The 15,395-nt window shown below is 41.2% G+C and overlaps 1 protein-coding gene across 1 annotated transcript in view; it reads left to right on the forward strand.

Annotated features, from left to right (window-relative positions):
• The window catches only part of BRWD1 (bromodomain and WD repeat domain containing 1), a 128,685-nt gene that overhangs the window by 28,267 nt on the left and 85,023 nt on the right, over nt 1-15,395 (forward strand). The window contains exons 9-10 of the mRNA XM_045501358.1: nt 12,481-12,581; nt 13,946-14,016. Coding sequence (XP_045357314.1) covers nt 12,481-12,581; nt 13,946-14,016 — 172 coding nt within the window. The remainder of the gene's footprint in view (nt 1-12,480; nt 12,582-13,945; nt 14,017-15,395) is intronic.

The following is a 15,395-nucleotide window of genomic DNA, read 5'->3' on the forward strand; positions in this document are numbered from 1 at the left end:
TTTAGGCTTACTATTGAACTGGGGGAGTGTCGCTTACAAACCTGAGGCTACATTAATGATTTTCCTACTTTATTTTTTATTCTTCGAGAGAGTGTGTGAGTGGGGGAGAGGCACGAAGGGAGAGAGAGAAAGAATCTTAAGCAGGCTCCATGCTCATTGCAGAGCCCGATGTGGGGCTCGATCTCATGACCTTAGGATCATTACCTGAGCTGAAATCAAGAGTTGGATGCTCAACCAACTGAGCTACCTGGGCACCCTGATTTTTCTACTTCAAAACCTGTGGATTTTGCTGAGTTGATTAAATTTGTTGAAGTACATTTAAACAATTTTTTCACTTTATTGTGGAAGCTAATTTTGCACACATACAAAGTAGACTCATATAATGAATCCCTAGGTGCCCATGGCTAGTTGTTCCCCAACCACTTCACTTTGTACCTAAAGCAGATCCTAGATTTCATATCCTATCTTCTGTAAGTAGTTCAATATGTCTTTCTAAAAGATGAGGATTTCTTTTTTTTTTTTTTTTTTTTAATTTTTTTTTTCCAACGTTTTTTTATTTTTGGGACAGAGAGAGACAGAGCATGAACAGGGGAGGGGCAGAGAGAGAGGGAGACACAGAATCGGAAACAGGCTCCAGGCTCTGAGCCATCAGCCCAGAGCCTGACGCGGGGCTCGAACTCACGGACCGTGAGATCGTGACCTGGCTGAAGTCGGATGCTTAACCGACTGCGCCACCCAGGTGCCCCTGAGGATTTCTTTTTAAAAAACACAACCAGGGGCATCTGGGTGGCTCAGTCGGTTAAGCATCTGACTTCGGCTCAGGTCATGATCTTGTGGTTCGTGAGTTCGAGCCCCGTGTTGGGCTCTGTGCTGACAGCTCAGAGCCTGGAGCCTGCTTCAGAGTCTGTGTCTCCCTGTCTCTCTCTCTGCTCCTCCCGCACTCATGCTTGCTTTCTCTCCCTCTCTCTCTCTCTGTCTCAAAAATAAATAAACGTTAAAAAAAAAAAAAGCAACCAAAACATCATCATACTTCTTTTTTTCATGTGCAGATTTCCATTTGTCTCATAAATAGAGTTACTTTGAGCAACCGGACAAAACCTATACCTTACAATTGGTTACTGTCGATAAAAAGAAGCTTAAAACAAATTGCATTCCCTTGCCCAACTTCTAAAACCCTTTACAGTAAGTGTCTCTGCTGAAAGAGTTGGGTTCCCACAGTTTGGCTGTTACTGCTTATATCCTTGTAGAGCAGCTCAATATGTCCCTGTATCCTGTAAGTTGGATGTTGGATCCAGAGCAGTAATTCTGTTTAATGTAGGCCTGGATCACGTGGAGGCCTTGTTTCAAGCACAGATCGCTAGGCCTCACTGCCAGAGATCCTGACTGAAAATGGTGGAGGTGGAGCCTGAGAATTGGCATTCCTAATAAGTTCCCAGGTTCTCCTCCTCCTCCTCCTCCTCCTCCTCAGGCTACACTTTCAGGATCATTGATCCAAAGGCTTGATCACCTTGAGGTGTTCGCTCTTCTAGGCGTGAAATGTCTGGGAGTCTCTCTGTAGTAGCCATCGACGATACTGCCTTAGCTCCATTAGTTCATTCGGAACTGAAAATGGTGCATTTGGGTCATTATTTCGAAAATCACATTTTGTTAGGAGATAATGACTTGTGAGGCCTTTTAAGGTACATTGGTGCTTCTGATTTGAATTTGGATAAAACTGGGGGATTGGTTCCATTTTCAGGTATGAATTCACCCAGGCTCTGTGCTAAGTGGTCTCCAGAGAGATTTGGTGTGAAGTCTTGTGACAAGAGAGATTTTTTCCTAAACTCTTCCGGTCAGTTTTCTTGAAGGATAGAGACAAGAAACTTATTTTTGAATGAAGACAACCGTAATCGGGATAGTGTTATATTTTGAAAATTTAAGCGAGATTTTGGTGGACCTATTTATTTTAAGGCAAGGAGTGTAATGTTTTCTAGAAGACTGTGTTTCACAGTTAATGTTTTGTTATTTCATAGGAATTTATAGGCAGTATAGCAGCAAATGAGAAAACTTCTAGTACTCTGTGCTGGTGTCTGTCCTAAAACCATTATGGAGTCCCGCACTGTGAAAGTGGAGCTCTGGTCTTTCCTGAGGCCCATTCTTTGGTAATGGGGCCACGTGTGGTTATCATCTACTGAATATACCTGAGAAGTCTGGGTGGTAGTAAGCTTTTATACATCAGAGGTCATCTGTGCTTGCCAGTGGTTACCAAAGTTCACAGTCAAACAGGTACACGGTTTTAGTTATTAATCTTTTTCATGTTCTTTGCTCTGTTGTTACTGGCATATAGAAAACATTTTTAATTTTAGTAAAGGTTTTTTTTTTTCCAATTTATATTGAAAATATGTACAAGTAATATCGTTTGCAGAAAAATGAGCATATAAGAAAATAAGCCTCCATGATCTTACCATCTAGAAGTAGTCACTGTCAGTATTTTGGTGTACACACTTAAGGGTAGCATCATGTAGTGTCATTGGATATAACTTACATTCTCAAAAACATTAGTATTAGTAGAACCAGAGGTAGAACCTTTTGTCTGTCTGAAAGAACAGTAAATGAACATTCCGCAGGAGTGAAAAGACATAATGTATAGCTGGTTTGGATTAGCTTTCTTTTACTTATTTACTTATTTTTATTAAAAAAAAAATTTTTTTTAACGTTTATTTATTACTGAAAGACAGAGTCAGAGCGTGAGCAGGGGAGGGGCAGAAGGAGAGGGAGACGCAGAATCCGAAGCAGGCTCCAGTCTCTGAGCTGTCAGCACAGAGCCTGACGCAGGGCTCGAAGTCACAAACCATGAGATGATGACCTCAGCTGAAGTTGGACACCTGACCAACTGAGCCACCCAGGCGCCCCTGTTTATTTTTATTTTAAAAATTATTTTATTGGGGAGCGAGAGTGTGTGAGCAGGAAAGCGTGGCAGAGGGAGAATGAGAGAATCTTAAGTGGGTTCCATGCCCGGCCCAAAGCAAGCCTCAGTCTCACAATCCTGGGATCATGACCTGAGCTGAAATGAAGAGTTGGATACTCAACGGAATGGGCCACCCAGGTGCCCGTGGCTTTCGCGAAGAAATACGTGAGGCGCTAATAAGAATTTAGAACGTCAAGATATGGTAGGTAAGGAAAGGGCAGAGAGAGGAGCCTTGAGTTGTAAGGCATTCGCCAATTCCACTGGGGGTGCCTGAAAAGCTTAGTAGAGTATTTGACACACTGGTAAGATTGGAGAGGAAATATTTTGGAAATACCTACACAATTTATGTGTAGCTGCGTTTGCAACTAATTAGAATAGAAAAAAATTACAGCAACTGGAAATTCCATGTGTACTTGGAATTCCTGAACAAGAGGATGAGAGTGGAGCAGAGCTGCACTTGAAGCGATAAGAGCTGCGAAGTTTGCAAAATGCGCTGAAGAAATAGAGCCACAGATTGAAGAAGCACCAAGGACCCTGAGCAGAATAAACATACAGAAAACTGCAGCTAGTGAACGTGGCCAGAAAACTTGTGTTTGGTTTAATTAATTAACTTAGTTTATTTTTTGAGGGAGAGAGAGAGAGAGCACAAGCAGGGGAAGGGCGGAGAGAGAGGGAGAGAGACAGAATTCCAAGCAGGCTCTGCACTGTCTGTGCGGAACCCCGTGGGGCTCGAAGTCACAAACCATGTGATCATGACCTGAACTGAAACCAAGGGTCGTTCGCTTAACCAGCTGAGCCACCCAGGTGCCCTTTCATCACAATAAACCTTTTAAAGCCAAAGAGAAATCTTAAGGTAACCCAAAGGAAAAATAAGCAGTAAGGCTGATGATTAGCTTTTCAGTAGACAGTGGGAGTCGATAGGCAAAAAAAAAATGCTCTTTATTATTTTTTATTATTATTTTTTTTATCTTAGAGAGGGAGAGAACACACCAGTGGCAGTGGGGGGAGAGAGGGAATGAATCCCAGGCAGGCTCCGTGCTCAGCGCTGGAGCCTGATGCAGGGCTCGATCCCGTGACCCTGGGATCATGACCTGAGCTGAAACCAAGAGTTGGATGCTCAACCGACTGAGCTACTCTGGTGACCCCAAAGACGTGCTCTATTTTTTTTTTTTTTTAAATGTTTATTCATTTTTGAGAGACAGAGCGTGAGCAGGGGGGGTGCAGAGAGAGAGAGGGAGACACAGTGTGAAGCAGGCTCCGGGCTCTGAGCTGTCAGCACAGAGCCCAATGTGGGGCTCAAACACACAAACCGCAGGATCACGACCTGAGCCGAAGTCAGATGCTTGACTGACTGAGCCATCCAGGTGCCTCAAGAAGTGATCTTTCTGAAGTGCTGTTGGGGGTGCCAAGCTGGCTCTGTTGGTAGAGTGTGCAACTTGGTCTCGGGGTCATGCGTTCAAGCCCCACATTGGGTGGAGAGCTTTAATGAAATAAAGACATAAAAATAATCTTATATTTGGGTTTATTTAAAATTAATAAAGTGATCATTGACAGTGACTATCCATCAAGGGTTCTGAACCCATCAAATCTGTCACTGAAGCTCTCTAAACACATTTTGAGAAGTCTCCCAGCAGTGGAACAGGGGATTTCTAAATAGTCTTCTTTAGGCTGAGAGGGAAATGTGATCCTAGGCTTGGAGATGCAAGGACGAATGAAGAGTTTAAAAAAAAAAAAAAAGTGCAGACAAATGGAAAAAAGCACCAACTGTATACAACAAGTATATGGGTTTAAGGGTTTATGGGTTTAAAAATCTAGAAACAATTGGGGCGCCTGGGTGGCTCAGTCGGTTGGGTGTCCAACTTGAGCTCAGGTCATGATCTCAAAGTTCGTGGGTTTGAGCCCCGCATTGGGCTCTGTGCTGACAGCTCAGAGCCTGGAGCCTGCTTCGGATTCTGTCTCTCTCTCTCTGCCCTTCCCCGGCTTGTGCGCGCACTTGCGCGCGTGCTCGCTCGCTCTCTCTCAAAAATGAATAAACATTTAAAAAAAATTTAGAAATATAGAGACAGCCGAACTAGCAAATAATAGTGATAGGGCTTGTATGTCAGCAGGAGGTACCCGTAGTATTCTGACATCTTTGCATCGAGAAGTGAAAAATACAAGTTTACATAAGACTTAATAAGATGAAGGTGGATTTAGTAATCTCTAAAATAGCAAAAGAAATGTAAGAGGGTGTATAGCAAGCAATAGGGGGGAAATAAGGAATAATAGTAATAAAAAAGGGCAAGAAAGGAGGGCAAAAGAAAGTTGGGAAGTGCTGGAATGTTACCAGGCTGTCAGCAGACAGCAGTGTGTTCACGAGCACTTCACGTACAAGTGCATTAGGTGGTTCCAGTGAGAGACAGACTTCAGACATAACTAAGAAACAAAACCCCGCCTGCGCTGTGAGGCTAAGGGGAGGCTGGAAGTAAAGGATGGGAAACTGTTATAAACATTAACTGTAAGAATGCTGATACAGTATGCTAATATTAGGTAATAGGCTTTAAGGAAATTACTATTTTTAGAGGTAAACAGGGGCAATTTGTAATGATAAAAACAGAAGATTGAGTTCTAAATTTAGTAACATGGAGTCAAAATACGTAAAGCAAAAATAGAATTCATGGGGAAAAGTAGATCTTCATAATCACAGTGGGAGATTAAAACATCTCTGTCTCTCTCAGTAATTGAATGAACTTAAGAAACATAGAGGCGCCTGGGTGGCTCAGTTGGTTGAGTGTCCAACTTTCGCTGAGGTCATGATCTTGAGGTTGATGAGCTTGAGCCCCACCTCAGGCTCTGTGCTGACAGCCTGGAGCCTGCTTTGGATTCTGTGTCTCCCTCTCTCTCTGTCCCTCCCCTGCTCGTACTATGTCTCTCTCTCTCTCTCTCAAAAACAAATAAACATTTAAAAAATTATAAAAAAAAGAAACACAGCTTTGAACAACACAAATAATGACTTGGATGCCACATCGAAACATTGTGTATAATATCAGCATCATTTCTTTACAACTGTAAGTGGGGTGTTTATTGTATAACTACTGTCCTCATTCTGACCCTTTAAGCAAGTTCTCAACAAATTTGAAAATACTGAAATAATCCTAAGTATATATTCTCTGACAGTAGTGGAATTAAGCCTGAAATTATTAACAGCCAGAATTAATAGCCGAGTAATCCTCACATTAAGCAATATTCTTTTATTTCTTTTATTTTAGTAAAAAAAATTTTTTAATGTTTATTTTTGAGAGAGAGAGAGAGAGAGAGCATGAGTGGGGGAGGGGCAGAGAGAGAGAGGGAGACACAGAATCTGAAGCAGGATCCAGGCTCTGAGCTGTCAGCAGAGAGCCTGATCTGGGGCTCGAACCCACGAACCGTGAGATCATGACCTGAGCCAAAGTCAGATGTTTACCTGACTCACCCACCCAGGTGCCCCAAGCAATATACTTTTAAATAACCCATGTGTCAAAGGAGAAACCACAATAAGAATTTGGGAACACTTAACTAATTATTAATGAAAATATTAGGTTCTTATCTATCATGGAATGTAGAATTCGATAGCCAGCCACCAAGATGGTGCTTGGTGATTTTTGCCTCCCTGGACTCATGCCCCTTGATAAGTCCCCATGTCGAATAGCGTGGACATGTCTTTTTTCTTTTTTTTAAGTTTATTTATTTTGAGAGAGACTGGAAGAGTGTGAGCAGGGGAGGGGCAGAGAGAGAAGGGGAGAGAGAGACCCCCAAGCAGGCTCTGCACTCAGCAGAGAGCCTGATGTGGGGCTCGAGCTCACAACCATGAGATCATGAGCTGAAATCAAGAGTTGGATGCTTAACCGACTGAGCCACCCAGGCGCCCTGGGTTGACCTTACTCTCTTGACTCACTTATCTTGAGGGAGGTCAGCTGTCGTTTGGATAGGATACTCACAACCTTAAGGACAGGTCTTCATGGCAAACACCTGAAGTCTCCTGCCAGAGGCAAGGGAGTCTGCCCTTTTGGAAGCTGGTCGGACGTCTCCTGCAGCCTCGTGAGACCCTGAGCTGGAACCACCTAGCTAAGCTTCTCTGAATTCTTGACCCTTAAGAGACTGGGAGATAATATATATTGATTTTGGCAGCTACGTTTTGGGGTAATTTGTTACATGGCATTGGATTACTAATACACAGCTGAAGCTGTGCAGAAAGGGAAATTTATAACTCTCAATGCATATATTTTATTTTATTTTTTATTTTTATTTTTAAAAATTTTTTTAACGTTTATTTATTTTTGAGACAGAGAGAGACAGAGCATGAACAGGGGAGGAGCAGAGAGAGAGGGAGACACAGAATCTGAAACAGGCTCCAGACTCTGAGCGGTCAGCCCAGAGCCTGACGCGGGGCTCGAACTCATGGACCGTGACATCGTGACCTGAGCCGAAGTCGGATGCTTAACCGATCGAGCCACCCAGGCGCCCCACAATGCATATATTTTAAAAAGGTGAAATTCAGTGATCCGATGTATTTCTAGGAAGTTAGAAGAATAACAGGAAACCATAGAGGATGAATTAGGGAGATAAGTACAAAAATTAAGGATAGAAAACATAAGCATAACAGGATCAGCAAAGCCAAAAGTTCTTTGAAAGACTGAAAATGTTGGTATAAGATTGAGGAAGGAAGAAAAAAAAACGTCAAAAGTAACCATTATCAGCTTTAAGGGGGCATCTCTATAGACTCTTCAGACATTAAAAAGGGGATATCTTAAATGACCATATGAGAAATTTGAAAATAAAGATGCAACAGGTAAATACTCAGAAAAAACACTTATGAAGACTGGCACAGAGAAGAAGAAAATCTGAATAGACCTGTAACTGTAAATGCATTGACTCTACAGTGAAATTTCCTTATTTTCCTGTTAGTATTTCTGTTAAAAAAAGTTTAACCTGAATCTCATGAGGAAGTAGTCAAATTCAAATTAAGAAACAGTCTGTGAAGTAAATCCATATCCTTCAATCATTTAGTTTCAACAAAGGCTAAGTCAATAAGTAAATAAAGTTACAAGGAAACTAAGAAAATAGTACAAGTATAAATGTGATATGTGAGCCTTGATTTGGATCCCGGCTTTAGGAGTCAAGAAAATCTATAAAGCAGATTTGAGAAATTAGGAGAAATTTCAGTATGAATTCTATATTACATAACAGTATTATATTGATAGTAAATTTCTTGAGTGTTGACACATTTGTTGCATTTAAGGATTAGAAATTCAATATTCTTAGGAGACTCATGCTGAGGATCTTGGGCTGTAGTGTCATGATTCAGGTTCACATGGTTCACGTCTACTTACAGCAAGAGACAAGTATGGCACCATATTACATGTATGCTATACCAAGAGAATCCACTGAAAATGCTTTGACAGGTTACAATTTGTCTTATAAAATGATAGCTCTGGGACCAGATAGTGGTAATGGCTGCACTGCATGTGAAAGTAGTAAATGCTGCTGAGTTACACATTTTAAAATGGTTCAAACGGTGAGTTTTATGTTGTGCAAATTCCCCCTTTCCATAAATCTGTCTAAAATGCACATGTAATAAACACACAGGAAAGATTTGCATTTTTGGCAGTATTTTAATAAGGGTCACTAGCTACCTTTGACGAATGCATTCTTTAAAAGCAACATAGGGGCGCCTGGGTGGCTCAGTCGGTTAAGCGTCCGACTTCGGCTCAGGTCATGAATTAGCAGTTTGTGAGTTCGAGCCCCGTGTCGGGCTCTGTGCTGACAGCTCAGAGCCGGGGGAGCCTGCTTCAGATTCTGTGTCTCCCTCTCTCTCTGCCGCTCCCCACTCACAAACACACACACACACACACTCACTCACTCACTCACTCTCTCCTTCAAAAATAAACATTAAAAAAAAATTAAAAAAAAAATAAAAGCAACATAGAGGCTCAGCATACATTAAACTTTGCCACCAGACAAGTTGTAGAAGTTGTGTTCCAGGCATATGTTATATACTGAATACTCAGAATTTGTAGATTTGGGGGCTCCTCAGTGGCTCAGTTGGTTAAGTGTCGGATTCTTGATTTTTGGCTTGGGTCATGATCTCGTGGTTCGTGAGTTCGAGCCCTGCCTTGGGCTCTGCGATGACAGTGCAGAGCCTGCTTGGGATTCTCTCTCTCTGCCTTTCTCTCTGCCCTTCCCCCTGCTCTCTCTCACTCTCTCAAAATAAATAATAGACTTTATTAAAAAAAAATGTGTAGATTTCAGGAAAACGATTTTGACTTTGGAAGTAGCTACACGAGATTGTAGTACAGAGTCATAAAGCTGCCAGGGACTTTGAGAAATCATACTTCTTATGTTTCCTTTATGCATAAGGATTTTCCTTGGAAAAATGAGACTCTTATTTTCAATATCCAGAGGTACATGTTATGGTCATTGATGAGTAGCTTTGAGGATGATTAATGAAACATGGCTGTCAGTATATTGTATTTGAGGAATGTTGCTCTTACAAAAGGGAAAGCTTGAAAGGTTAAAAATATGCCTGTTGGGCATTAAAAAAAATCTCCTAAAAAGAAAACTCCAAAGCTGAGAGGACTCTCTCGTGACTTCTGTTAAAACTTACAGAATTGTTGAGAGCTTAGTAAACCAGATAAATACAGAACCTATGTCCTAAAACCAAAACTTGGTTATAAACCATCAATAACTAATTAGCAAATATAACAGAAGAACATAAATCACAATAGCAACAAAAGCCTTCATACACATAGGAGTAAACTTTACCAGGAAATTAGAAAACTCTTCATGAAGAGAGGTCTTAAAAAATAACGACAGCCTTGGCATTGGGTGGCGAGGGAATAGTCCGTTTTAGTGAAAATGTCTAGTATAGTATACTCCTGAATCAGAAGATTCAGTGCTGTAAAGATGTCATATCTCTCCAAATCATGGTATAAGGTTAGTGTGTTTATATTTGAAATCCCAGTTGCTTTGTTTTAATGGAATTTAGCGTGCCATCAAGTTCATTTAGGAGAGAAGATAAGCGCAAATAGCCCCGCCTCCAACCTAACCCAAACAAACCTGGCAACTTTTGCCATGCTAGGTATTTAAAAATATTTTTGAAGTGTTACAGAGAGTATTGTGAAGTATTGTGTCAAGCTAGGGACAGAGTTGTCAGTGAGATGAACTAGACAGCAACACCACTTGTGTACCTAAGACTTTGATTTAGTTAGAACATAGGAGACTTCAGGTGCAGTTACTTTTCTGTAGACATTCGGGTTTGGAATTCTTAAAATACCCTATGCAGAGTTGCAAATTTTACTGTGACGTTTTAATTTTAATTATGAGAATATTCAGCTGTTAATATACCTTTAGTTATTACTTTTATTTTTAATTTATTTATTTATTTTAAAGTTTATTTATTTTTTTTAAAAAATTTTTTTTTTTTTTTTCAGCGTTTATTTATTTTTTGGGCAGAGAGAGACAGAGCATGAACGGGGGAGGGGCAGAGAGAGAGGGAGACACAGAATCGGAAACAGGCTCCAGGCTCTGAGCCATCAGCCCAGAGCCTGACGCGGGGCTCGAACTCACGGACCGCGAGATCGTGACCTGGCTGAAGTCGGACGCTTAACCGACTGCGCCACCCAGGCGCCCCTAAAGTTTATTTATTTTTGACAGAGAGAGAGGCAGAGAATGAGCAGGGGAGAAGTAGAGAGAGATGGAGACACAGACTCCGAAGCAGGCTCCAGGCTCTGAGTTGTCAGCATAGAGCCTGACGCGGGGCTCGAACTCACAGACTGCGAGTTCATGACCTGAGCTGAAGTCGGGTGTTCAACCAACTGAGCCACCCAGGCGCCCCTAGTTATTACTTTTAATGAGATATTCCCCAGAACTCAGTTTTAGTCTGCCTTCTGGAACATACCTGCTTAGATGTAAATGATCACTTTCAACATTTTAAAAAACCCTTCCTTTTCTTTTCTTTTTTTTTTTTTTCAACGTTTTTTATTTTATTTTTGGGACAGAGAGAGACAGAGCATGAACGGGGGAGGGGCAGAGAGAGAGGGAGACACAGAATGGGAAACAGGCTCCAGGCTCTGAGCCATCAGCCCAGAGCCTGACGCGGGGCTCGAACTCACGGACCGCGAGATCGTGACCTGGCTGAAGTCGGACGCTTAACCGACTGCGCCACCCAGGCGCCCCGGAAAACCCTTCCTTTTCTATACTTGAAGAGAAGGAACTTGGAAAAAGCTTCTTTGAAGAAGTCTTAGATTCAAATCCTACCTCCCTTATAAAGTGTATAATCTTGGGAAATATCATAAAACATAATAAACCGTATCTCTCTGGGATGTTATAATGGTGAATAATTATGTGAATAACCTAAAAAAATTGCTTCTCAACTCTTCTTTCCTGTTAATGGCTGTACTTTGTTTGCTAAGCTCCTTTGTGTTGAATGCCTGGTGAGTCAGCAGGTGTGTTTCCTTCTGCATGGCTCTCCTCCCCCACCCTGGGGGGAAGGAAGGGACTACTTCCTTGCAGTGAAGGTTCTTGGATTTAACTGGGTTGATTCTTGGTGGTTTGTCTTATCTGTTTCCTTTCAGTAAATATTGTACACTGTTGTCTGACAAATCTTTGCATTTTACTTGAGAACAGCATTTACCTCTTGCTCTTACTGGGTCCAGAGTCTCTACCATTTAACCCATTTCCCCACCACTTCCACAAACGAACACAGTAGTCCTATAGATATTTCCATTGCTGTCATATACCATAGTCCCTCTCACTTTTGTACTTTGGTTCATATTCTTTTGCCTAGTGTGTTTTTCTTGTTTTCTTCGTACCTTCCTTTCCATCTGTTAAGCCTTATTGGATGTCTCTGGTCCAAATTGATCTTACGTTATCTAGCTTTGTTTGTGTAGCACAGTTGAATGCCCAGTTCTGAAGTTAACAGTATAATTGTTGTGTTTCCTTAGAATACTTTCATAGTTTTGTTTTTTAAATATTTGGATAATTGATCCACTTGGAATTTATCCTGGTCTATAGTCCGAAGAATAGCTTCCAGATTGCTCTATGATTGGTAAATCATTTATGCTTTGATCCATCGTTTCCCCAACTGTTTTGAGACAACCCTTTATCTTAACTCTTCTATTAAGGGCCATTTTGGAGTTGATAATCTATTTTTCCATTGGTCATTCTGACCCTGTACCTACCATGCCCCATAGTTTTAATTATTGAGGCTTTGTGATAAGCTTTCATATTGGTAGGACCAACTCTTCACGCTCTTCACTTTCTCTTTGCAAAAGTTTTTCTCTTTATTCTTGTTTGTTAGTTTTGACAGTAATCTTTTATTGAGATTGTATGACATTTACAAATGAGAGATAGACCTTATTTTTGTAGGTTATGATTTTTCACTATACTGTCACCTGTATTTTGCAATGGTTATGTTTTACTTAAATTTGTGAGTTGAAATTAACTTTGAAAAACCATTAAACTATGACTTTAGTAGGCACTTAGGAAACTGAATTGTATGTGTTGTTCTTTTTCAGTTTAGCCCAATGGCCAAAGGCTCCCAAAGATACATGGTCTCTACTGGTGCTGATGGGACAGTTTGTTTCTGGCAGTGGGATTTAGAATCCCTGAAATTCAGGTAGGTGGCTCTAATAGTGTAATAAGTTTTCTTTTCAACTTTTTTTTTTAACGTTTATTCATTTTTGAGAGAGAGAGTGCGCGTGTGCACGCAAGCGCGGGGGAGAGAAACACACACACACACACACACACACACAAACACACACACACACACACACACACACACACACACACATTCCGAAGCAGGCTCCGAGCCATCAGCACAGAGCCTGATGCGGGGCTCGAACCTACGAATTGTGAGATCAGGACCTGAGCTGAAGTCGGACGCTCAACAGACTGAGCCACCCAGGCGCCCCAAGTTTTCTTTTTCTAATGTTACAGTTTGGTCTAATGAGATGAAGTCTGATTATAAAGTGAAGTTGTGTATTGTGGTTGCCTTTTTACTTTTTACTATTTACAGCATTAGTGCCTTATTGACTGTGTACTGTTTGCAATGTACTGTTTGGATGGTTGGATAGATAAAAGAATCATGTTCTTCTATCTTAGAGGGCACATTCTATGGGGGAAAAAGTGAGATCATATGCGAAACATCTTGAAAAATGTTAGAAGTGTATAATTGGACGTGTAGTCAGAAATTTAGGCAGGATTACTTAAGAGTCAGAAGACCTGGGTTGTAGATCTGTGCTGTCCAGGACAGTACCCGCCAGCCGCATATGATTGGTGAGCACTTCGCGTGTGTCTGGTGCAATCGAGGAGCTGAATTATTAATTTCAGTTTAAAACCTGATACTTGATTCAGGTATTATAAAACCTTTAAGCGTATTTCAAACAACTTGAGTATGTGAATTAAGGTTTTATGAAATCTGAATACAGATCCGGTGTCTTTGGTGAAGAGATACAGTATGCGTGCCATATGTTCTGGAAGACTTCAGAGATGTGACATGAAAAGAATCTAAAGTTCTTATTAATGTTTTTATTAATATCGATGTGATATTTTGGATATATTGGGTTAAATGAAAGAAAACTAATCTTTTTACATTTAATGTGGCTCCGATAAAAATGCAGAGTTACACCTGGGGCTTGCATTGTTTCTGCCGAGTGGCGCTGTCCCCTGGTGGTTGTGTTCCCTGTCCTACAGCCTTGATGGCGGGTTCACTTGCATTCTGGGTTTTAGTCCCCTCAGCTACAAGACCAGGGCTGGTAGGTCTGCTCTTGCTGTGTGGTAGCGTTCTTGTGAACATAGGGATTGAACGGTCTTCCAGAACCCATCCAGCTGTAATATTATATGCAGAGATACTTGACATACTGTGAGGTGCTTCATAAATAAGGTCATACTATTTAAATGTGCTAGATTCAAACCAGTATTCTGAACCCTTTTAATGTGTTAAACTAATGAGTTCTAAAACGACATCTTCTTCTTTTCAAGTCCACGTCCCCTGAAGTTCACGGAGAAGCCTAGACCAGGTGTTCAGATGCTTTGTTCTTCTTTTAGTGTTGGTAAGATAACTTTAGTCATTCTTTTTTTCTTAGTTTTATTTTAGCCTTTATTGAATGGCCACAGTATTGCTTAGAGCCTTTCTCAGATGGATAGTAGATGACTTAGGTTTAATCTATGATGTTTATTTAATTAACTTTTTTCTTGTCTTTCACTGTCCCATTCTGCCACTCTCTGATTTTTAATGGCCATCAGAGTCTGTGATAGACGAGCTGGCAGAAGGAGGCTTAAGGCATCCATGTGTCCGTGGTGAGATACACCAAAACTGATTCTCTTTAACAGGCTGCACTGTGTACTTTGATAGTTTGAATTTGTTTTCCACACATCTTGGTGAAATCATTTCCGCATTTTCTTTTCTTACGCAGTGAACTTGGGTAGTAGTTTTTCTTTTTAGGCGACGTCAAAGACTTCCCCCCATGAGTCTGGAAACTTGAATGAGTGAACTTGTATTCTGAAGCAAGGTGTGGGTGTGTGAGGTTCTTTCGAAAGCAGAGCCCCTTTTGTCATTCATCTTTAGACGAGTAGCACATAGGGTCATTGCCCAGAGTTTGTAAGGCAGTGGGAGATAGTGAATATTTCCGGGTTGAATTACTTTTTAAATTAAAGTCCCATCTGATTTATGTGTTTTTTGTTTTGTTTTGTTTTGTTTTCAACACCACCAAACAATTCTGTATCTAGCACCAGCTGGGTGTCCTACAGTTCATTCAGTACCGTTCTGACACTATCTACCTAAAGAATAGTGTGGGATCCCACGGGTGAAGAGCTCAGTCCTACAAGACTCCCCCTGTCCCAAATTATGTCACCTGTGCTCAGACTCATGGGCTAAAGATCGGAGGTTCCCACAACACCCTCCTTGGGTCTGATTATTCTGCTAGAACAGCTCACAGAACCCAAACATTTTACTTACTAGATTTCCAGCTTATTATAAAAGGATATAATTCAGGAACAGCCAAATGGAAGAGACACAGAGGATAAAGTGTGTGGGATGGGGCACTCTCTAAGCATGCCCCATGTCCCCAAATCTTCACGTGTTCACCAACCTGGAAGCTTTCTGAACTCTTTCCTTTTGGGTTTTTACGGAGGCTCTATTACATAGGTACAGTTGATTAAATCATTTGTGATCGATTCAACTCCCCCTCCCCCCCACTTCTCGGAGGTCAGGGGAGCCCTCTGATCACACAGTTGGTACTTCCGGCAGTCAGCACCCCCATTAATGTGAACTTTGTTAATGTGAGCTCTGGTGTGGTTGAAATGGGTTTGTTATGAATATCAAGATACTTTTATCAGTGTTGTCACTTAGGAAATTCCAAGGGTTTTAGGAGCTCTGTGCCAGAAATAGGGATGAAGACCCAGTATGTATTTTTTATTATAAATTGCAACA

This window comes from Leopardus geoffroyi, chromosome C2 (genome assembly GCF_018350155.1).
Source record: "Leopardus geoffroyi isolate Oge1 chromosome C2, O.geoffroyi_Oge1_pat1.0, whole genome shotgun sequence".
Classification (NCBI taxonomy): Eukaryota; Metazoa; Chordata; class Mammalia; order Carnivora; family Felidae; genus Leopardus; species Leopardus geoffroyi.